The sequence below is a fragment of the Oncorhynchus kisutch genome, linkage group LG4 (genome assembly GCF_002021735.2).
Source record: "Oncorhynchus kisutch isolate 150728-3 linkage group LG4, Okis_V2, whole genome shotgun sequence".
Lineage (NCBI taxonomy): Eukaryota > Metazoa > Chordata > Actinopteri > Salmoniformes > Salmonidae > Oncorhynchus > Oncorhynchus kisutch.
Genome location: NC_034177.2, coordinates 19,133,290 through 19,156,749, shown reverse-complemented (window position 1 = coordinate 19,156,749; position 23,460 = coordinate 19,133,290). Strand labels below are relative to the sequence as shown.

General features: G+C 40.6%; 1 protein-coding gene across 1 annotated transcript; it reads right to left on the bottom strand.

Moving 5' to 3' along the window:
- Positions 1-520: 520 nt before the first annotated feature.
- LOC109889198 (ran-binding protein 3) lies at positions 521-23,442 on the bottom strand. The gene is made up of 16 exons (XM_020480445.2): positions 23,356-23,442; positions 13,658-13,713; positions 13,435-13,471; positions 9,793-9,879; positions 9,626-9,703; positions 9,396-9,461; positions 9,077-9,172; positions 8,795-8,892; positions 7,068-7,153; positions 6,879-6,954; positions 6,644-6,740; positions 6,375-6,499; positions 6,059-6,179; positions 5,700-5,842; positions 5,179-5,365; positions 521-4,693 (listed from the first exon to the last, which is right to left on the bottom strand). Exons 1-16 carry the CDS (start codon positions 23,375-23,377, stop codon positions 4,641-4,643), a joined length of 1,428 nt encoding a protein of 475 aa, XP_020336034.1. The 5' UTR covers positions 23,378-23,442; the 3' UTR covers positions 521-4,640.
- Between the last annotated feature and the right edge of the window lie 18 nt (positions 23,443-23,460).

Sequence of the window (23,460 nt, the reverse complement as noted above, 5' to 3'; positions counted from 1 at the left end):
GCACCCTCCTGTTGATAGTGACCCATCTTCAGGCCAAGATCACCCTCCTGTTGATAGTGACCCATCTTCAGGCCAAGAGCACCCTCCTGTTGATAGTGACCCATCTTCAGGCCAAGAGCACCCTCCTGTTGATAGTGACCCATCTTCAGGCCAAGATCACCCTCCTGTTGATAGTGACCCATCTTCAGGCAAAGAGCACCCTCCTGTTGATAGTGACCCATCTTCAGGCCAAGAGCACCCTCCTGTTGATAGTGAACCATCTTCAGGCCAAGAGCACCCTCCTGTTGATAGTGACCCATCTTCAGGCCAAGAGCACCCTCCTGTTGATAGTGAACCATCTTCAGGCCAAGAGCACCCTCCTGTGGCGAGAGAGCAACACTCACTACGCTGAGACAGTTTGAGCTTGCAGGATTAGCTATTGTACTTCGAAACGACTTACTCTAGTTCACCTAAAATGCAAGTGAAACCATACGATCAAAGCTATTTGATTAAACCCTGAAAACAACAAAACAAGCTTTGCTTTCTGTTAAAAGTTTTAATGTAATTTTGAAATACATTTGATATGACAATTTTACATAAACATTTTTTATAACACAAGTAATTTTTTTTAATGTTAGTTTTTTTGTTTATGTTTTTGCCTTTTTTTCTAGTCATTTTATACTAAAGCTCAAAGCAAAAAATAACATGATTGTTTCACCTGTCAAAACAGTAGACTCAACAATGAATTTCAGATGAAGGGACTGAGACATGGGTGGGCAACTCTGTTCATGGAGAGCTGTGCAGGCCTTTGTTTCACCAGCCTTCAGGGCTTATTCCAATCTTTCTTCTATTTTATTGTAAATCATTATGCGTGAATTAACTAAACGGCACTAAAGCCTGCACTCCCTGCAGCGCTCCAGGTCCCAAGATGCCCATCCCTAGGACTGGGGGAAGAGAGTCCTGACCCAGATCCCCAAGTATCCCTGTGGTTTGTTTGGACGGATGGACAGACCTCTATGGTTTGCTGACAGACAGCAGTGTTATAAACAGAAATCCATGCCACAAGCTCCCTTACCTCCCTTGAGTAGGCCCAGACCGCTAGAATGACTCACTGCAATGCTGTGGTTCTCCAGCCCAATGTTTACAGCTCAATCCATCAGCAATCTAAGCATAGTCATATCATGGTCCCTCATCTCTTATACATCTATAGGGTGGTGGAGGGGAGGGGGAGATGTACTGCCTTCTTCTTTAATATCCTTAAAGCCTTTTAAGGGGAAAAAAAACAAAGAAAAACCTAGACCAAAAGACTCAAATCTGTCAACGACATTTGACGGCACTCTACTAGGGTTATTAGAAAGAGGAGGCGTTCCATTGAGTGAACGCATTAGAGATTGGTAAATAATATACTACAGCTAGTAGATGCTCTGACAGCCATACAAGTAGTCTTTCTGTGATACACACACCAACAGGGGTGAATGGTACAGTATCTCCTCCTGTGTGTTGCCTGAATGGACATTTGCTATGACTTTGTAGCCTCTTTGTCCTTATTTCACACATATTGGGCGATTGATATCAAAATGACTGGTTAAGGAGGGCATTGTTGAAAGGAGACATGTAGCTATTCTAGTGCTCCTCAATGACAAGCATCTTTATCCTGATAGGTGTGGTTCCTCTCTAGATGTCTCCATTGGAAAGAGAGGATAGGTGGTAAGCAAGCCTTTCCCTCATAAGTGGGCCTGTTTGAAATGAATCTGCTTTTTTTCGGACAATTCCAACGACTATTAATGCAACACTCCCGATCCCTTGAGTATCTCTGGCATAGCTACTCTATGAACACACCTGCGTTGTATTGGATCAATCACAACAAGCAGCAATGCCACTGCTGTAAACTATCACCTAATATATTGAAGTTAATGACAGGCCAATGCAGATGACATGTTCCTATGAAAACATATTCCAGTCACAGATACAGTATGAGACAGATGCTCTTGTACAATAGCAGCAAGGGCGCATCCATGTCAACTAGGGTTCATAACATCCTCTTCACTAGACTTCCATTCAAAGATGGACTGTTTTGATCTCGATCTAACAGAATATCAACATTGACTTGTATAGTGATAGGAAATGCAACAAAATAGCACCAGGTTATGGAACAACAACAGCTAGGCATAACAAAAAAAAAACAAAAAAAAAACAGGTAGATGTTTTAAGGGAACTATAGCAGACATGACAGAAATTTCAGCAACAAAAATATAACATGAACAAAAGTGTATATTGGTCTTACAGTCACTCCCCAACAAATAACCATCAACGACCCCAATGTAAACAACATTCAACACTTCATTATCAACCACCTTTGCCAATTAATCAATGGACAGCCCCAGTTCATGTGCATTTACGACCATTAAAACAATTCATATTGATGGGAGAAATATCACAGAGAAGGAAAAGTGCTGAAGAACGTCGGCCCATGGCCCTTTATATAGAGACAAGTTGCCCTACATTCATGTCCAGGGCCCAGTTTCTTTTTAAGTTATCTAGATTTGACCTATCGGATAGGATTAAATGCATAGAAATATAATGAATAGAATGGACAAAACATTGACTTGAATGGGGACTTCCGTTCTATTCATTCTATTCTTATCTGATAGGCGAAACCCAGATAACTTTTTAAAAACTGGGCCATTAGGAATAGTCCTGTTTGTAGCTACACAAGCAGAATGTGAAAAATGGAGAGAACACAATTTTACGGAGCACATTACACGGTGAGGTTTCTATAGACTGCAGTGAAGAAGAGTACTAAATAAGGAGTTGTCCTTTTTTTACACTTAAAAGGAGTAATCTACTCAAAAACTATATTTTGGAATTTGTTTCATTATCAACAGTGAAATGACAATGACCAAAATAAAGTTTGAGTGGATTATTCGTTTAAAGGCTGCTTATTCAATAATATACATTACAGGATATATACATTTTAACCAATAATATGTCTACTTGCCTGTTTTCTTTTGTTTCAAACTTTTCTTAGTATACTTTTTGTTAGTTAAAATACATTGTTTTCACATCAAAGGCTTGTAGTAAATGAAAAAGTAGAACGCTATAATACAACTTAGAAATATTACTCATTCCAACAATGAGGAAGAAAAGGGCTTAAAACAAGAGGAACTACACTTCACTGAAGAAAATATTACATTATTCATCTACGTCTCTTTAAGGGCTGTTTGTTTTAAATACACCAGACCAGAGGCCATCTATTTAACAAAGGAATAAATAGAGGGCTCAGCACCAGACTATTGGTGAAAAATACTGTACCCTGTGTGTGTAGTACCACCTGTTCCAATGTCTATAGCTCTTTGAATAAAATGGCAGCATTCGCTGTTCTGAGAGTATATGTGCATTTTGTAGGGTTTTGATGTCAAACAAGTTTAGGACAGATGCAAATAATGACATGCTAGATACACCAAATGCCAACACCCTAACCTAAAAGTGATTATATGGGCCTTTCTGATCGCATGGAAAAAATAGGGATTTTGTTGTTGTTGCAATGGTCTTATATGATTCTGAGATCGTGGATGTTATACACAAAGCCTTGTGATTGGAACTTATTTAAAACTAATTACATAATTGTAAACCACTCAAACATAGAAAGGGTTTCTTCCATATATATATATATTTGAGAACATATATATTTATCTGATCTATCTAAAAAATGTTTATATATTTGAAACAAACAAATCTAACGGCTATATTCAGGGTAAACTTTGGGGTCATGGTGCAAACCTGTTGTAAAATGATCAAATCCAACAAGCTTTCTTATTTACAGAATTAGTTCATTTTCGCATGAATTACAAAAGCAAAGTCGATAATATTAACTATCAATAAAAACGTAATGTACCAGTAATAATAATAATCATGAACACAGGTAAATCCCACTATTTAATTAAATATTTTATGGCTACGAACATCAAAGCAGGTGTTTGCACAAGGGATTTTAAATTCAACCGATTTGTGGTAAAAAAATAAATGACAATGTGGACGACAGACTAAAAACTAACAGTGGCCAGAGGTGGTATTGACGGACTAATCCTAGCTAGAGTGTGTGCAAGCATTTTGCCATAGAAAAATACAACTTGAAGTAAGAGTTCAGACACTCTTCAATGACAAAACTCCGTGAAATAAAAAAAAGACTTTATAAACAAATATTTGCTAGGCAACTCAATCTTTAGCTCGCTGAACAAAATACAAGCCCCACTGAAGTGCCTGAGGTCTGTTCTTTTGCAAGGTGGCTAAAGTCCCACTTTTAACAGCAAACTATTTAGAATGTACTTATATCAGCTAGAGAAGAAAACTGCTTTCTCGTTCCCTCAGACTCATCAATATGATGAGCATCCAATTCACAACACCCCCCCACTCCCCCCAAAATCCAGTTCTAGAGGTAAAAAAAGAAGACAAATACTAAAGAAAAAAGACCATCTATCCCAGATAAACTGTGAATCCAGAGTGTGAACTGCAGAGTTAACTTAGTAACACCTGCATAGGATCCTTCCTGGCGCTCCACTGTGACCTCAGACCACTGGGGAGATGCTGGCCTGAGGTGTCCATGGAGGGGTCTGTAAGGTGGTCCTGACTGCAGTGCGTGAGCCGATGAAGGGGGGCAGGTGCTATGAAGACCCACTCCCACTGCCAGTCCCGCAGGACTGGGCCTCTGGACCCTCTGGGGAGAGGAGAGACAGGCATGGTGAGTGATAGACTAGGGCAGTCCAATCAAATAGTGTTTTAAATTACATTCTTGGGCTTTTTGAATGGGACAGATATGTTTTGCTTGCATGAAATAAGGGAAATCCAAGACACTTCACAACATCCAAGGAAACAGTGCAAGGGTCCTATTCAAAGACACCCAGATCACTTCCTTGAACCCCCCAGATCACTTCCAAGAACCATCAGCGAGGGTGTCGAAGGTCACTTACTTGGACCTTCAAATGTTTGTTGGACTGTTAGGGGGAATGTCCAGATAACATTCTTGGACCACCAGCCAATTTTTCCCAGATCACTTCCAGATAACAGTTTTGGACCATTAGTTTGTATCCAGGATATCATTTGATCACTTTTTTGAACAATCACAGTAAGAGCTCTTCAGATCAGTTTGTGGTGATTGGAACAGTTGGGTTAACAGCTAGGCTAAGGGGTTATATAGTTTACCTGTAGTGTTGGCAGTGGGTGTGAGCGGTTCGTCCTCATCACTATCCTCCCCGTTAGACTGGGGATGAGGGATGTGGCCATCTGGGATGGGGACCCTGGGCTCTGGCTCTTGGTCTGAGCGGCTCCGCAGGGCCAGAATACGATGGTGCAGCGCTGCGTACAGCTGCCCTGTGTCCTTAGAGCTTGCCTGGAACAGAAATGACACATCAGCACTAAACTGGATGTTCTGGAAATGTTGGATATACTCAACATCTATTACCACTGTCAGTGCCATTACTATGTAATAACCAGAGCCATGTATTTAGAGAGTTGGGCCAATGCGGTTTCTGCGTTTTGATATATTTACATGACACTTCAACATTCTATGGCAGCCATGTTAGTTCCCCATTAACATTACATGGGGAATATTTAAACTATTCTTTGTAACTGAAAGCATTATAACAATATTAAACATTCTAAAAGTTGGTCAAACACTCTTAAATATATATCTCTAGTAATAACTAATGTGGTCTTTCTCATACCGATATGAGGAAGACCTTGACCCCCTGGTCCTCAGTGTCCATGGCTGTGATGCGGACACTCTTCTCGCTGGCCTTGTCCGTCTGCATTTGAGGCCACAGTTTGGTGTTGAGGATCAGACGCAAACTGCCCTGGGTCCTCATCACTACAGCACAGAAAACAATGTATAGAATAACCAATGTAATACCTTCAAATGGGAGTTGCATTTTGACAGATGTACAAAAACAACTCCATAGAATCATACGATACAATCCAGGGCAGTGTGGCATGACAGTAAAGTGTATTGAGATTTTTAAATTAATTAAATTGTTGATATGATTTGATTCATGACTAATGATTAATTCATGATTAATGACTGTACCCAGCCTGGACTGTAACGATCCCTCCTCTGTGGAAGCCATATCATTGAGCCTTAGCAGTCCTCTGCCTCTCTCAACCCAAGACTGGGAAGCTTTGTCAAACACAAATAACTTGCACTGGACCTAAGGTGACAAAAAAACATGCCACTGTCAGAGAATGACCACGGACCATTTCAGCCTATTTCCAACTGTTTTGGGAGAAATGTAAACACAAAACTATCAATCAACAATTGCTCAATTTCATGGTGAACTACAAACATTCTCTGACATTGAAATCAAGCAATTAAACACCAAACACGTAGAAAACCTCTTGCATACCTGAAGAACGTTACTCTCCGACTCCTCTCCAGTTCTGACCTCTACTTTCTCTAACAAACACCTCTTGGCTGTGGCTTTGGTGTAGGCCGCCGCCGACTCCTCCAAAGACTCTGTCACATTGTTATCTGTAAACAAGAGAACCAAAACCGCATTCAAACACTGTCACATAGTAGGGGCCTGAAAAAAGCCAGGTGTTTCCTTCATTGCATTGCCATTACATAAGCCTCTTAACATTCATTTCATATCCAGTGTGGTCTTTATTTACTCACCTTTATCAGGGCTGCTGTCTTTTGACGGGAGCTCACAGGGCGGGGCGGTGGGGGAATCTCTGCTACCCTCGGCTGCTTGTTCACATTTCAACGGACTCTGCAAAACAAGAATGTTATACAACATGCTTTAACACAACTTTGTGGATGCCATCATTAGTTGGAAGAGGGACAAATGGTAGGAAAAAAAACTGTGATAAAAGATGACTAGATTAGCCTCACAAAGAGCAAGTCTTACCAGGACACGATCCGACATGTTCTGTCCAAACACAAACTTATCCCCGTCATCAGCCTTGTTCTCAGCCTTCTGTAAGCTGGGTGGGAAACATACAGGAGAAGGGATTTTAGATAGGGGAGATGAAAGAGTAGCCTAATAAAACAGATGACAGATCATATCCATTGTAGACAGAATCCATAAACGGCTAACCTGGGAGTGCTTCTGTATTGTAGGAAATAATTGGTTTCCCCTGATTCTGCTGATGTAGAGCCTTTCTGTTCACTGCTTTGCTCAACCTAGACCGATGTAGAAAAGGGTAAGGATCAGACGCATAACAAAAAAGGATCAAAAGAATGTAACAAAGCTTGCAAGGCCACAAGAGGCTGCTATATTGTGATTTACCCACACACCCAGTGGGCTTTTGTCAGGTATGAGACAAAGCCCAGAGCACTTCACAACATCTTTGAAAAGTATTCCATATGACATGCACTTTAGTTAACTATTCAAGGTCAGCTTGGCTCTGACATTCTGGCCAAATACAACTGTGTATTCCACAGGAGGATCAGTTTTCCCTCCTTCTGTCCTGCTCTCAACCCTCTCGCTTTTCTTCTCCTTGAAAGAAGATTAAAGCAGCGAGAGACAGTCATGAAAATTCCAAAATGAATGTTCAAGCATAAAACCTGCCTTTGTGTCTTGTCCTGTTGTGTTTTTTGATGTTATGAACTCGCTTGATAACTATATACAGTACTTGTCAAAAGTTTGGACAGACCTACTCAAAGATTTATCTTTATTTGTACTATTTTCTACATTGTAGAGTAATAGTGAAGACATGAAAACTATGAAATAACACATATGGAATTATGTAGTAACCAAAAAAAGTATTAAACAAATCAAAATATATGCTATAGATTCTTCAAAGTAGCCACTCTTTGCCTTGATGAAAGCTTTGCACACTCTTGGCATTCTCTCAACCAGCTTCATAAGCAGTCACCTGGAATGCATTACAATTAACAGGTGTGTCTTGTGAATTTGTGGGTTTAATTTCCTTCTTAATGCATTTGAGCCAATCAGTTGTGTTGTGACAAGGTAGGGGTGGTATACAGAAGATAGCCCTATTTGGTAAAATACCAATTCCATGTTATGGCAAGAACAGCTCAAATAAGCAAAGAGAAATGACAGTCCATCATTACTTTAAGACATGAAGGTCAGTCAATACAGCAAATTTCAAGAACTTTGAAAGTTTATTCGCAAGTAACATCGCAAGTAACAGACACATCTCAACATCAACTGTTCAGATGAGACTGCTTGAATAAGGCCTTCGTGGTCGATTTGCTGCTACTAAAGGACACCAATAATAAGAAGACTTGCTTGGGCCAAGAGACACGAGTAATGGTGACACTATAAGTGATTTATTTAGCTTTCAAGACACACTTAACCAGCATGGCTACCACAGCATACTGCAGCGATATGCCATGCCATCTGGTTTGTGCTTGGTGGGACTATCATTTATTTTTCATGGCTGTGTAAGGGCTATTTCACCAAGAAGGTGAGTGATGGAGTGCTGCATCAAATGACCTGGCCTCCACAATCATCCGACCTCAACCTAAAATGAGATGGTTTGGGATGATTTGGACCGCAGAGTGAAGGAAAAGTAGCCAACAAGTGCTCAGCATATGTGGGAACCCCTTCAAGACTGTTGGAAAAGCATTCCAGGTGAGAGAGATGCCAAGAGTGTGCAAAGCTGTCATCGAGGCAAAGGCTGACTACTTTGAAGAATCTAACATTTGTTTAACACTTTTTTGGTTACTACATGATTCCATATGTGTTATTTCAGTTTTCATGTCTTCACTATTATTCTACAATGTAGAAAATAGTAAAAAAACCTTGAATGAGTAGGTGTGTCCAAACTTTTGACGCCCTTTCACCTCTCAGCCTACCTGTGGCGTGGTCGTGTCATCACACTTCTCTGTGTTGTTCTGGGTAACTGGTAGACCCTCTGATGACCTGTCCACTCCATTTGTACCACTGTTCAACCCTATCAGGACCACAAGAAGAGACTGGTTGGATTTCTTTCACCTTCAACAAATGTTTTGTCGAAGCACATTGAGATGAAAGGAAGCTGAAGGAGAATGGCCATCGCAGAACAGAACAAAGTAGTACAGCTGTTTGCTTGAGAGGATCTGAAGACTAAGGTTAATCCGTCCTGAAAGTGTGCTTACCGGTCTGGGTTAGTGATTTGGTGGCCAGAGGGGCCTGCAGTACTGCTGGTCGTAGTACACTGCGCTGCTGCTCCTTGGGTTTCTGGCTCGGGACACCTGCAACACATTATACTTGGACTAAATATAAGGCTCTGGACAGACCAAAGCCAGACAAAGAAGGGCCATCTTTTTGCACTCTTATTGTGATGTTTTGTACATTGTGTTTATGCCTGTTATGGAGCCTGTATACTAGACCCCCAAAACCCATTTTCTTTGTCCCTTAAATGGACAATAAAGCCTTAGGAACTAACATGACATTGACTCGAGAGAGGGCACCCACCTGCACTAGGAGCCTGTCCATGGATCAGGGTGGGAGGCTTCAGGCGAAACCCAACCGTTTTCTCCTCTGTTGACATGAGAACAGAGAAAGAAGGAGAAAGAGAGAGGGAACGTGAGATAGCTAGAAGCTAAGCCAGAAATTTGTTTATAAAAAATTGGATTCTTCAAGGGTAGTTTTCCTTATCATGCAAATATCAACTAGGTTGAAAAGGAGATCTTAAGATAACTCACCAGGTTCTGAATCTGAATTATTATTTCCTGTCGGGGACTGACAGAAACTGGATGGCATGAACACATTGTTCTTAGAAACTGCATAAGACAAAGATAAATAACATGAGTACAAACCCTTTCTCCACAAACTATGGAAAGTCATTTAATTAAACAAAATGTACCATTACCTGAATGTGCGGGTGGGAACTGTGTTAGTGACGATGTCCTTTCCCTCTTGGCCGGGGGACAGTAACTACTCTCATCTTTATCAGAGTCTGGAGGAGACAGAACGAGCAAAGATTAGCAAAGTAACTATACTGAACAAAAATATACTCAACATGTACAGTCGACATAGGAAGTTTACATACAGCACAGCCAAATACATTTAAACTCACTTTTTCACAATTCCTGACATTTAATCCTAGTAAAAATTCCCTGTCTTTGGTCAGTTAGGATCACTACTTTATTTTAAGAATGTGAAATGTCAGAATAATAGCAGAGAGAATGATTTCTTTCAGCTTTTATTTCTTTCATTACAGTCCCAGTGGGTCAGAAGTTTACATACACTCAATTAGTATTTGGTAGCATTTCCTTTAAATTGTTTAACTTGGGTCAAACGTTACGGGTAGCCTTCTTGCTCGCACATGCTTTTTCAGTTCTGCCCCCAAATTTTCTATGGGATTGAGGTCAGGGCTTTGTGATGGCCACTCCAATACCTTGACGTTGTTGTCCTTTTAAACCATTTTCCCACAACTTTGGAAGTATGCTTGGGGTCGTTGTCCATTTCGAAGACCCATTTGCGACCAAGCTTTAACTTGACTGATGTCTTGAGATGTTGCTTCAATATATCCACATAATTTCCCTCCTCATGAACCATCTATTTTGTGAAGTGCGCCAGTTCCTCCTGCAGCAAAGTACCCCCACCCCTAGGAACAGTGGGTTAACTGCCTCGTTCAGGGCAGAACGGCAGATGTTCACCTTGTAAGTTCGGACGATACAATCTTGCAACCTTACAGTTAAGTAGTCCAACGCTATAACCACCTGCCTCTCCTTGCACTCCACAAGGAGACTGCCTGTTACGCGAATGCAGTAAGCCAAGGTAAGTTGCTAGCTAGCATTTAACTTATAAAAAACAATAAATCAATCGATCATAATCACTAGTTAACTACATATGGTTGATGATATTACTAGTTTATCTAGCATGTCCTGCGTTGCATATAATCTGACTGAGCATACAAGCACACAAGAATCTGACTGGGCGGTGGTAGGCAGCAGCAGGTTCGTAAGCATTCATTCAAACAACACTTCCGTGCGTTTTGCCAGCAGCTCTTTGCTGTGCTTCAAGCATTGCGCTGTTTATGACTTCAAACCTATCAACTCCCGAGATGAGGCTGGTGTAACCGATGTGAAATGGCTAGCTAGTTAGTCGGGTGCTAATAGCGTTTCAAACGTCACTCGCTCTGAGACTTGGAGTGGTTGTTCCCCTTGCTCTGCATGGGTAATGCTGCTTTCGAGGGTGGCTGTTGTCGTTGTGTTCCTGGTTCGAGCCCACTACAATCTAAAACTTCTTACCTGGGAATATTGAAGACTCATGTTCAAAGGAACCACCAGCTTTCATATGTTCTCATTTTCTGAGCAAGGAATTTAAACGTTAGCTTTCTTACATGGCACATATTGCACTTTTATTTTCTTCTCCAACACTTTGTTGATGCATTATTAAAACCAAATTGAACATATTTCATTATTTATTTGAGGATAAATTGAATTTATTGATATATATATATATTTATTTATTTATTAAAAATAAAAAAATGTTTTTTTATTTTTATTAAATCGGCCGATTAATTGGTGATCTGTATCGGTATCAGCGTTGAAAAATCATAATCGGTCGACCTCTAATCCACAGGTACACCTCCAATTGACTACAATTATGTCAATTAGCCTATCAGAAGCTTCTAAAGCCAAGACATTATTTTATGGAATTTTCCATGCTGTTTTGTGTTACAGTCAACTTAAGTGTATGTAAACTTCTGACCAACTGGAATTGTGATATAGTGAATTATAAGTGAAATAATCTGTCTGTAAACAATTGTTGGACAAATTACTTGTGTCATTTTTTACCTTTATTTTACCAGGCAAGTCAGTTAAGAACAAATTCTTATTTTCAATGTCGGCCTAGGAACAGTGGGTTAACTGCCTGTTCAGGGGCAGAAAAACAGATTTGTACCTTGTCAGCTCGGGGGTTTGAACTTGCAACCTTCCGGTTACTAGACCTGCTGCAGAAGGCTACTCTGCTGCTGCCCATACACCTAAGTGTATGTAAACTTCCGACTTAAACTGTAAAGTGTTGGTCCCTTGTTTTATGAGCTGAAATAAAAGATCCCAGAAATGTTCCATACGCACGCAAATATTGATCTATACACATTGAAATATACACATTTTAGTCACCAACTGTTTACATTCCTATTAGTGAGCATTTCTACTTTGCCAATATATTCCATCCACCTGACAGGTGCGGTATAACAAGAAGCTGATAAAACAGCATGATCATTACACAGGTGCACCTTGTACTGGGGGAAAAAGGCCACTCAAAATGTGCAGTCATCACACCACACTGCCACAGATGTCTGACGTTGAGGGAGCGTGCAATTGGCATGCTGACTGCATGAATGTCCACCAGAGCGGTTGCCAGAAAATATAATGTTCAATTCTCTACCACAATGTTGTTTTAGAGAATTTGGCAGTACGTCCAACCGGCCTCAGAACCCCAGACCACGTGTAACCCCACCAGCCCAGGACCTCCACATCCGACTTCTTCAACTGAGGGATCATCTGAGACCAGCTACCCTAACAGCTGATGAAACTATTGTTTTGCACAACTGAAGAATTTCTGCACAAACTGTCAGAAAGCATCTCAGGGAAACTCATCTGCGTGCTCGTCATCCTCGCCAAGGTCTAGACCTGACTGCCTTTCAGCATTGTAACCGACTTCTGTGGGTTACTGGCACGCTGGAGAAGTACGCTCCTCACACAGATGAATCACGGTATCAACTATACCGGGCAGATGGCAGGCAGCGTGTATGGCGTTGTGTAGGCGAGCTGTTTGCTGATGTCAACGTTGTGAACAGAGTGCCCCGTGGTGGTGGTGGGGTTATGGTATGGGCAGGCAAGAGCAACAGACAACGAACACAATTGCATTTAATCGATTGCAATTTAAATGCACCGTGATGAGATCCTGAGGCCCATTCCGGCGCCATTCATCCGCCGCCATCACCGCATGATAATGCACGGCCCCATGTCGCAAGGATCTGTACGCAATTCCTGGAAGATGAATATTTCCCATTTCTTCCATTGCCTACATACTCACCAGACAGTCACCCATTGAGCATGTTAGAGATGCTCTGGATCAATGTGTATGACAGCATGTTCCAATTCCCATCAATGTCCAGCAACTTCGCACAGCCATTGAAGAGGAGTGGGACAACATTCCACAGGCCACAATCAACAGTCTTATCAACTCTATGTGAAGGAGATGTGTAACGCTGCATAAGGCAGATGGTGGTCACACCAGATACTGACTGGTTTTCTGATCCACACCCCTACCTTTTTTTAAAGTATCTGTGACCAACAGACGCATATCTGTATTCCCTGTCATGTGAAATCCATAGATTAGATCTTAATTAATTAATTTCAATTGACTGATTTCATTATATGAACTGTAACGCAGTAAAATGTTTGAAATTGATGCGTTTATATTTTTGTTCAGTGCAAAATATAAGACAGACATTTTCAAGTACCAGAACCTGCTTGGTTACCCTCCTCATCCTTACCTTCTCCATCCTCCGCACTGGACCCTTCTACTGATCTCTGTTAAGGGTTTGACAGAGAAAGATGGAGATAGAGGAAGAAAGATAGGAAGAACATAACAGAAATTCAGACAGAGGAAACCGAGGAAATTATCCAGCCAGTGTGAAGGCAAGTCCGCTGGCAAGAGCAACAGCATGCCGTCACACTGTTTACATTTTCGGAAGAGGTATGAAGAGTGTTTCTCACCTTCTGAGCTTTATCTTTCTGGAACACAAACACTGGTGGGGCTATGGCATGCTTCTCTGTAAGAGAAATCAGATGTGTCACTGTTGGAGATCTCATTTTGCACATCTTTGGGCAAAAGCTTTATGATGGATGTCTCTTCACTTTGTCTATAAAAACACCTCTCCTACTATGAGCCTTGTCTGCATTTCTAGACTACAAATATTACCAGTAGAATTCTACAGAGCTGACAAAGACATGCAGGTTAGGCCAAAGTGAAACCATGACAAGTTTTGTTCAACTGTGCACTTACTTCACCTTCCCCATAACACAATACACCTCAGGGCTCAGGCATCCAAGTCAGTGTAAGTGGACTCCCCTGTCAAGGTCAGTGCCCACAAAGCTTTTGATAGAACCTCAGCCAGGACCTAGTAAATCTTTTCCCTAAGCTATAATTAGAACTCAAGTCATAACTTAATTGAGGAGGCTCTACCCACCGGGCAGACGACAATTCAATGTCTATTCCATAGCGGTTCAATGTCATTTTGTTGAAATGATAAATCAGTAATGTGTATAAAGGAGGAAAGCACCCATTTTAAAGACAATAAAATGACAGAAAGAAAGCTGTTGAACTATGGTGAAGGTGAGATGGTCACCGTACGTGAAAATGCATAACAGAAAGGGCAGCAAAGCCTGATTTAGAAGGCTGAGAAGGCAGATGTGCCTAGCTACTGACTCTGAACAGTAAAAGATGATATTAAGCAGATACAGTACCAGTCAGAATATGGTCATTTTACCAAACAAGTCCATATTATGGAAAGAACAGCTCAAATAAGCAAAAAGAAACAACATTCCATCATTACTTTAAGACATGAAGGACAGTCAATCCAGCAAATGTCAAGAACTTTGAAAGTTTCTTCAAGTGCAGTCGCAAAACCCATCAAGTGCTTTGATGAAACTGGCTCTCATGAGGACCGCCACAGGAAAGGAAGACCCAGAGTTACCTCTGTTGTAGAGGATAAGTTCATTAGAGTTACCAGCCTCAGAAATTGCAGCCCAAATAAATGCTTCAAAGAGTTCAAGTAACAGACACATCTCAACTTCAACCGTTCATAGGAGACTGTGTGAATCAGGCCTTCATGGTCAATTTTCTGCAAAGAAACCACTACTAAAGGAAACCAATAAGAAGATGAGACTTGCTTAGGCCATGAAACACGAGCAATGGACATTAGACCAGTGGAAATCTGTCCTTTGGTCTGATGAGTCCAAATTTGAGATTTTTGGTTCCAACCCCAAAAAAGAAAATACACAGAATAGCAACTGTGTGTATGAAGAATGTGAAAGTGTGTCTGTGTGTGGCATCAATATGCATGTTTGTGTGTGTGTGTGTGTGTTTTAGCTTGCTGGTTTGTGTGGTTATTCGTCCCCGGCTGAGGCAAAAGGCTTTGTGATGGCTTGGCATTGCTCATTTGCCCTCCAGGTGTGAAACATGCATGGTGGATGCACACTGCAAGGCCTTTGACGAGAACTTTTGCATAATTACATTGAGGGCTCCAACCACACTAGTGCTATTATCTGTGATATGGCAATGAAACATTCCCCTTTTTATGAAAACCAAAAGGACACAATGGATTTGCTTCGTCATAAAATAAACTTGATGGCATTTTTACTTGATCATATTAATGAAGTGGATAAAACAAACTGCACATCCTTGATTTAAAAAAATGTGTCACAATGCTGGGTTAAACTTGATATATCCTTCACACTCTAGTCTATATTTAGCCTGGTGAAATGTACTCTATAGCCTTTCTGACTAGGCTAGTTATTTCAGTGTCTTCATATGAATGTCTGTTGTTAAAATACAACGTACTGTACACTGAACTAAAATATAAACACAACGTGTAAAGTGTTGGTCCCATGTTTCATGAGCAGAAAAAAAAGATCCCAGAAATGTTCCATATGCACAAAAAGCTTATTTCTCTCAAATGTTGTGCACATCCCTGTTAGTGAGCATTTCTCCTTTTCCAAGATAATCAATCCATCTGACAGGCGTGGCATATAAAGAAGCTGATTAAACTGCATGATCACTACACAGGTGCACCGTGTGCTGGGGACAATAAAAGGCCACTCTAAAATGTGCAGCTTTGTCACACAACACAATGCCACAGATGTCTCAAGCAGGAATGTCCACCAGATCTGTTGCCAGAGAATTGAATGTTAATTTCAATACCATAAGCCGCCTAAAACATAGTTTTTGAGAATTTGGCAGTATGCCCAAATGGCATCACAACCGCAGACCACGTGTATACCTGCCCCATGGTGGCAGTGGGGTTATGGTATGAGCAGGCATAAGCTAAGGACAACGAACACAATTGCATTTTATTGATGGAAATTTCAAACCACAAAAATACTGTGACGAGATCCTGAGGCCCATTTTTTTAAGGTATCTGTGACCAACAGATGCATATCTGTATTCCCAGTCATGTTAAAGCCATATTTTGTGGCCTAATGAATTTATTTCAATTGACTGAATTCCTCATATGAACTCTAACACAGTAAAATAAATAAAATTGTTGCGTTTATATTTTTGTTCAGTATAACCTAATCTACTTCATGCAGCATATAGCCTCAGCTCTTTACCATGAGAGAATAACTTATCTAGAAATCAGTGAGGTGACACTTGCTCACATCACCGGAACTCAGGTGTTGGACAGATAAAAGGCCTGCACAATATTGCACCCAAACTATCTTTAACAAGGCAAAATTATTTGGAAAAAACGTACAAAGATCCACCTCGGACCAAAACATTCTCATTAAATCTTATTAAAGTAAGATCGAGTGCAACCTGGTTTTGCTTCTGGGTCCCCTACCCACTGAGCATAAAGGCCTCACCCATCTCCACTCACCCTTGTCCTTGTCCATGCTGTCAATTTTGATCCCTACCTCTGGCTCTAACCATCACAAACTGAACATCTCACATTCTTCCTGCTAAGAACAGAAGGAAAATAAGATGAGTTTCAGCAAGGGGAACAAGTTGTCGAGACCAAAACACCTGATAATTCTTCTCATTTGATTGAAATTAGAAACGGATAGAAATGAATGATGTGTGTGATAGGCTTCGTCCAATGACTGTCGCAGATTCAAATAGCAAACACGTCTCCTATGACCTCGTGCATCTGACGAAATGAGAAAGGAATCCAGGCCACAGAAGAGAAGTGAGAGGGTTTCACAAAATGGAATGGGAGTTCCAGTGTCTGTCAATGGAGCAGCTGTCAAATAGACTAACTCCAGAGAAACACAGTGACATTCTGGAGCAAAGAGTGGCTATAGGTATTAATCTCATTAGTCTTCTAGCTATTCACATAGGGCCTACTGTCTAAGCCTCTTATTTTGAACCTAGCCATACGACCTTCAATTTCACATCTTAAATCTCACACATTTGAATGAACGAGCATGCACTGAAGAGAAGTGTTAAAACAAGCCGTAGTATTTTTTTGATGGTGAAATCAGAAAGAAATACAGAGTAGAGAGCCAGTTGAAAGTTTGGACTTCCGGTGGCTGTGCTCTTATGCCTAGATCAAATAAAAATAGATTTGTATTGGTCACATGTGCCGAATACAACAGGTGTAGACTTTACAGTGCAATGCTTACTTACAAGCCTTTTCTCAACAATGCAAGGTTAAAAGAATAAGACAAATATTTCGAAAGAAAAAATGTAATTGTGACACAAAAACAATAATGAGGCAAGAGAAAAGGAGTACCAAGTCAATGTGCAGGGGTACGAGGTAGTAGAGGTAGTACAGTATGTACATGTGGGTAGGGGTACAAGTCACTAGGCAATCAGGACATATAATAAACAGAGTAGCAGCAGCATATGTGAAGTGTGAACGTGTGTCTATGGGTGTTTCTCAATATGATACTACCGTACTCCACACTCATGCTCCAAGTGCATACTCCGAGGACATTCTCGGGTACGTTTTTGTGAGGACGAGAGTGTGAAGAACGCATAAAACATTACAGTAGTGGAAGTGCTTCTCAAATGTATTACCTCACGCTGTATCTCCACATTCACTGAACCTTCTTCCAGCCAGGACAATGCCACAATAGAGACAAAACAAAATATACACAAAGCAAATGTTTTACCTCATAATTATCAGCTAGATATACAGTACCAGCACACGTTCAAGGGTTTTTCTTTATTTTTACTATTTACTACATTGTAGAATAATAGTGAAGACATCAAAACTATGAAATAACACAAAAAAGTGTTACATCTAAATATATTTAAAATGTGAGATTCTTCAAAGTAGCCAACCTTTGCCTTGATGACAGCTTTGCACACTCTTGGCATTCTCTCAACTAGAGGTCGACTGATTATGATTTTTCAACGCCGATACCGATTATTGGAGGCCCAAAAAAGGCCTATACCGATTAATCGTCCGATTTAAAAAATATATATATTTGTAATAATGACAATAAACAACAATAGTGAATGAACACTTATTTTAACTTAATATAATACATCAATAAAATCAATTTAGCCTCAAATAAATAATGAAACATGTTCAATTTGGTTTAAATAATGCAAAAACTAAGTGTTGGAGAAGTATACGTGCAATATGTGCCATGTAAAAAAGTTTACGTTTCAGTTCCTTGCTCAGAACATGAGAACATATGAAAGTTGATGGTTCCTTTTAACATGAGACTTCAATATTCCAAGGTAAGAGGTTTTAGGTTGTAGTTAATATAGTATTTATAGGACTATTTCTCTCTATACCATTTGTATTTCATATACCTTTGACTATTGGATGTTCTTATAGGCACTATAGTATTGCCAGTGTAACAGTAAAGCTTCCGTCCCTCTCCTCCCCCTTACCTGGGCTCGAACCAGGAACACATTGACAACAGCCACACAAGAAGCAACGTTACCCATCGCTCCACAAAAGCCGCAGCCCTTGCAGAGCAAGGGGAATAACTACTCCAAGTCTCAGAGAGAGTGACGTTTGAAACGCTATTAGCGCACACCCAGCTAACCATTTCACATCAGTTACACCAGCCATTAGGCTGATAGACTTGAAGTCATAAACAGCGCTGTGCTTGCGAAGAGCTGCTGGCAAAACGCACGAAAGTGCTGTTTGAATGAATGCTTACGAGCCTGCTGCTGCCTACCATCGCTCAGTCAGACTGCTCTATCAAATCATAGACTTAATTATAACATAATAACACACAGAAATATGAGCCTTTGGTCATTAATATGGTCGAATCCGGAAAATATAATTTTGAAAACAAAATGTTTATTATTTCAGTGAAATACGGAACCGTTCGGTATTTTATCTAATGGATGGCATCCCGAAGTCTAAATATTCTTGTTACATTGCACAACCTTCAATGCTGTGTCATAATTATGTAAAATTCAGGCAAATTAGTTAGCAATGAGCCAGGCTGCCCAAACTGTTGCATATACACTGACTCTGCATGCAATGAATGCAAGAGAAATTACACAATTTCACCTGGTTAATATTGCCTCCTAAACTGGATTTCTTTTAGCTAAATATGCAGGTTTAAAAATATATACTTCTGTGTATTGATTTTAAGAAAGGCATTGGTGTTTATGGTTAGGTACAGTCGTCCAACGATTGTGCTTTTTTCGCAAATACGCTTTTGTTAAATCATCCCCCAGCGTTGCATTGATTAAATGCAATGCAGGACACGCTAGATAAACTAGTAATATCATCAACCATGTGTAGTTATAACCAGTGATTATGATTGATTGATTGCTTTTTATAAGATAAGTTTAATGCTAGCGAGCAACTTACATTGGCTTCTACGGCATTCGCGTAACAGGCAGGCTCCTCGTGGAGTGCAATGAGAGGCAGGTGGTTAGAGCGTTGGACTAGTTAGCTGTAAGGTTGCAAGATTGGATCCCCCGAGCGGACGAGGTGAAAATCTGTCGTTCTGCCCCTGAACAAGGCAGTTAACCCACTGTTCCTAGGCCGTCATTGAAAATAAGAATGTGTTCTTAAACTGACTTGCCTAGTTAAATAAAAGGTCAAATCGGTGCCCAAACATACCGATTTCCAATTGTTATGAAAACTTGAAATCGGCCCTAATTAGTCGGCTATTCCGATTAATCGGTCGACCTCTACACTCAACCAGCTTCATGAGGTGGAATGTTAATTTGTGGAATTTCTTTCCTTCTTAATGCATTTGAGCCGTTGCGACAATCAGTTGTGTTGTGACAAGTTAGGGGTAGTATACAGAAGATGGTCTTTTACCAAATAGCGCTAAGTCCATATTATGGCAAGAACAGCTCAAATAAGCAAAGAGAAACACATGAAGGTCAGTCAATGCGGACAATTTCAGGAACTTTGAAAGTTTCTTCAAGTGCAGTCGCAAAAACCATCAAGTACAATGATGAAACTGGCTCTCATGAGGACCACCACAGGAAAGGAAGACCTAGAGTTACCACTGCTGCAGAGGATAAGTTCATTAGAGTTACCAGCCTCAGCTTGCAGCCCAAATAAATGCTTCAGAGTTCAAATAACAGACATATCTCAACATCAACTGTTCAGAGGGGAAAGCGTGAATCAGGCCTTCACGGTCGAATTGCTGCACCACGACTAAAGGACACCAATAATAAAGAAGAGAGATTAGACCGGTGGAAATCTGTCCTTTGGTCTGATGAGTCGAAACTTTATATTTTTGGTTCCAATCATTGTGTCTTTGTGTAGGTGAATGGATGATCTCCGCATATGTGGTTCCCAATACACACCCCCAGGCTGTGTAAGGGCTATTTGATCAAGGAGAGTGATGGAGTGCTGCATCAGATGACCTGGCCTCCACAATCACCTGACCTCAACCCAAATGAGATGGTTTGGGATGAGTTCGATTGCAGAGTAAAGGAAAAGCAGCCAACAAGTGCTCAGCATATGTGGGAACTCCTTCAAGACTGTTGGAAAGGCATTGCAGGTGAAGCTGGTTGAGAGAATGCCAAGAGTGTACAAAGCTGTCATCAAGGCAAAGGGTGGCTACTTTGAAGAATCTATAGCATATATTTTGATTTGTTTAACACTTTTTTTGTTACTATATGATTCCATGTGTTATTTCATAGTTTATGTGTTCACTTTTATTCTACAATTTAGAAAATAGTACAAATAAAGAAAAACCCTGGAATGAGTTGGTGTCCAAACTTTTGACTGTTACTGTATGGAAGTCGTAATCTAGCTAGCTAGTCAATAATGACCTAAAAACCAATGTTATCAAAGGTAGATGTCCATTTTTGGTTAGCTAGCTAACAATTATACGTGGCTATCTGGCAATAGTTAGCTCTATTGACTTAATGTTGGTTTACGACCTACGCACACTACAGTGGGTATTGTAGGCAGGTAACCATGCCAAAATTAACACAGCATGGATTTATTAACATATTAAGATACAATATTGTAGTCAGGCAACATTTAGATGTGAATAGGCAGAATTCCATTCCGAAGTCAGTGTGTATTTTCTCTCGCTTCAGCTGAAATAATGGCTGCCATTGATTTCAAGAAAATGTTGGTCATTTTTACATGGTTGTGTCATATTTCTTTGCATAATTTCCATTGAAGGTTGCATCGATTCAATCTTCAGAATATGTACAAACGGAGTACGCATTTGAGAAGTGCCCTCCGTGCTCCATTTCGCATACTTTGATTTGGACTCATACTCCCACCCTCTCATGCTCGGAGCATGGTACTATGCATTTTGAGAAACACCCTGTTTGAGTGTGTGTGGGGTCAACACGCACGTGTATTTTGTGTGTGTGAGTGTAAGGAGTGTGTTGGAGTGTCAGTGTAGTATGTGTGAGTGTGCATAGAGACAGTGCAAGGCTGTCAGTGCAAAACAATTCAGATAAAATGTATAATAAAGACCGACAGTGTCATGGCATCAATGCCGAGTAATACATTTTGCAGTGTCTAGCTCATCCATGTAGTCCAAAATTATTACTGGATTTGTGTGCAACAAAATTCAACAATCACCTTTTGCTACCATTTCTGTCAAGTCTACACTTACAGTTTTATGCAAACGACACACAAAATGCACTGCTTTTGCAACACAATGCTGCAAGGCAAACGCAGCGTTCCATTGGAAATGAATGTACTGCTGGTGTACCAAAACGCAATGACACTGTTCGTCTGATCGAGGCATTATGTGCAGCTGAGTAGATTGCACATTCAAGCGATAGATACTGTTCAATACTGGCCCTGCTCAACAAGATATCTATTCACATTGGGATAATTGTTCAAATTTGGCATCATCGCTCAGCCTGGTCTCAGACTAGATGTAACATAGTAAATGTAAATCAAAGACGCTCAAATTAGTATGATATGTTACGTTTGGTACAGTTACAGACGGTTACTTAAGGCAAGACAGACGGTTACGGTTAAGACAGACGGTTACTTAAGGCAAGAACGAAAGTTGGGTGTGGAGCGGGCGTATGACGCGAATGTCTAGGTTGCGAGTTCGAATCTCACCACAGACAACATTAGCATTTTAGCAACTTGAACTACTTTTAGCATCTACTTAGCATTTAGCTAACCCTTCCCCTAACCGTAACACTTTTAGATAACCGAACCCAGCTAACGTTAGCCACCTAGTACGAACAAATATGAAAATTATTGCACTCACTACTGTAAGTCGCACTGGATAAGTGTCTGCTAAACGATTCAAATGAAAAAATGTAAATGTAATTCATAACATATCATACATTTTGCAAATTCTTAACATATAAGATTTGTAATTCATAACATAACACAATTTGTAATTCATTTCATACGAATGGGTGATACACATCCATAAATTAATACATACCAAGCAAAACGTAACATATACTAAACGCTCTGAGATATGTACAGAATAATACGAAATGCTCTGAGACAGGGTTGCATTGTTAGCTACATAAAATGGATTGACTTGATCCTATATATCAAAGTCATTCAAATCCATATAGCTAGTGTAGCACGTTGCTAATCCTGTTATGTCACTAGGCTAGTACAGTACATTTCTTACGCTTTGAATTTGGAACATGTAGTCTGTAGGGCCTAACGTTACAATGGGTCAGACACCTGTGACTTGTAACCTCCGGCAATGAGCAAGAACCTAGTTCTGAACTTCTATCTGTAAGCAGCACCGCCATGCAAAACACTAGCTACGGTCGGGCAAAGCCATTGTTGCCTGCGTTTGCCATTAGCTAAGTTTCTGAACATAGTAGATCAAGCAACATGGAGATGGTGGGAGGTTTTAAAAGGCTATTCGAGGAGACAAATTCCACCCGGTGTTTCCCACATGTGATTTCTATTGTTCGTGAGTATTTAATTAGTTTGCTTCTCTTGTCTAGTTAACTAACTACAAAAACATGCTGATATATTGGTAGGTAGCTTGTTAGCTAGTTCTGTAAAAATGTGATATTTTCAAAAAGTTAACTGCCCCTCCCCTCCCCCGGTTGTGCCACACGGTTCGGACCGCCGCCCCCCACTCCACATCCCTGTCAAATATAGCCAGCAAAGGCCGGGGATCTAACGTAAGCTAATGTTTAGTCAAACTGCTGCCTCCACATCGAGCTGCAAACACAACGGAGCATTCCCTGCACATCTGCTGACAGTCCCGAAGCTGTCTGGGCAACATTCACTCGCTATTGTGGTTCATTCATTAGATTTGTTTATCTTTCTCCCTGAGCGATTCCTTACCTTCGTTTGCCAGGTCCGCCATTTTACTTCCTTACTGACACCCACAATACTCAGCGGTAGACATGCGCGTTATGGCTGGACAAATAAATGTTACTACCTCTAGGG

Bases quoted from the DNA above. Each gene is read 5' to 3' on its own strand.
- LOC109889198 (XM_020480445.2), bottom strand. From the start codon at position 23,377: ATGGCGGACCTGGCAAACGAAG. The intron at 6,500-6,643 runs GTGAGTAAATAA...TCTTGTTTACAG, and splicing joins AGACAGCAGCCCTGATAAAG to ATAACAATGTGACAGAGTCT. The intron at 5,366-5,699 runs GTATGAGAAAGA...TTTCTGTTCCAG, and splicing joins TCAAGGTCTTCCTCATATCG to GCAAGCTCTAAGGACACAGG.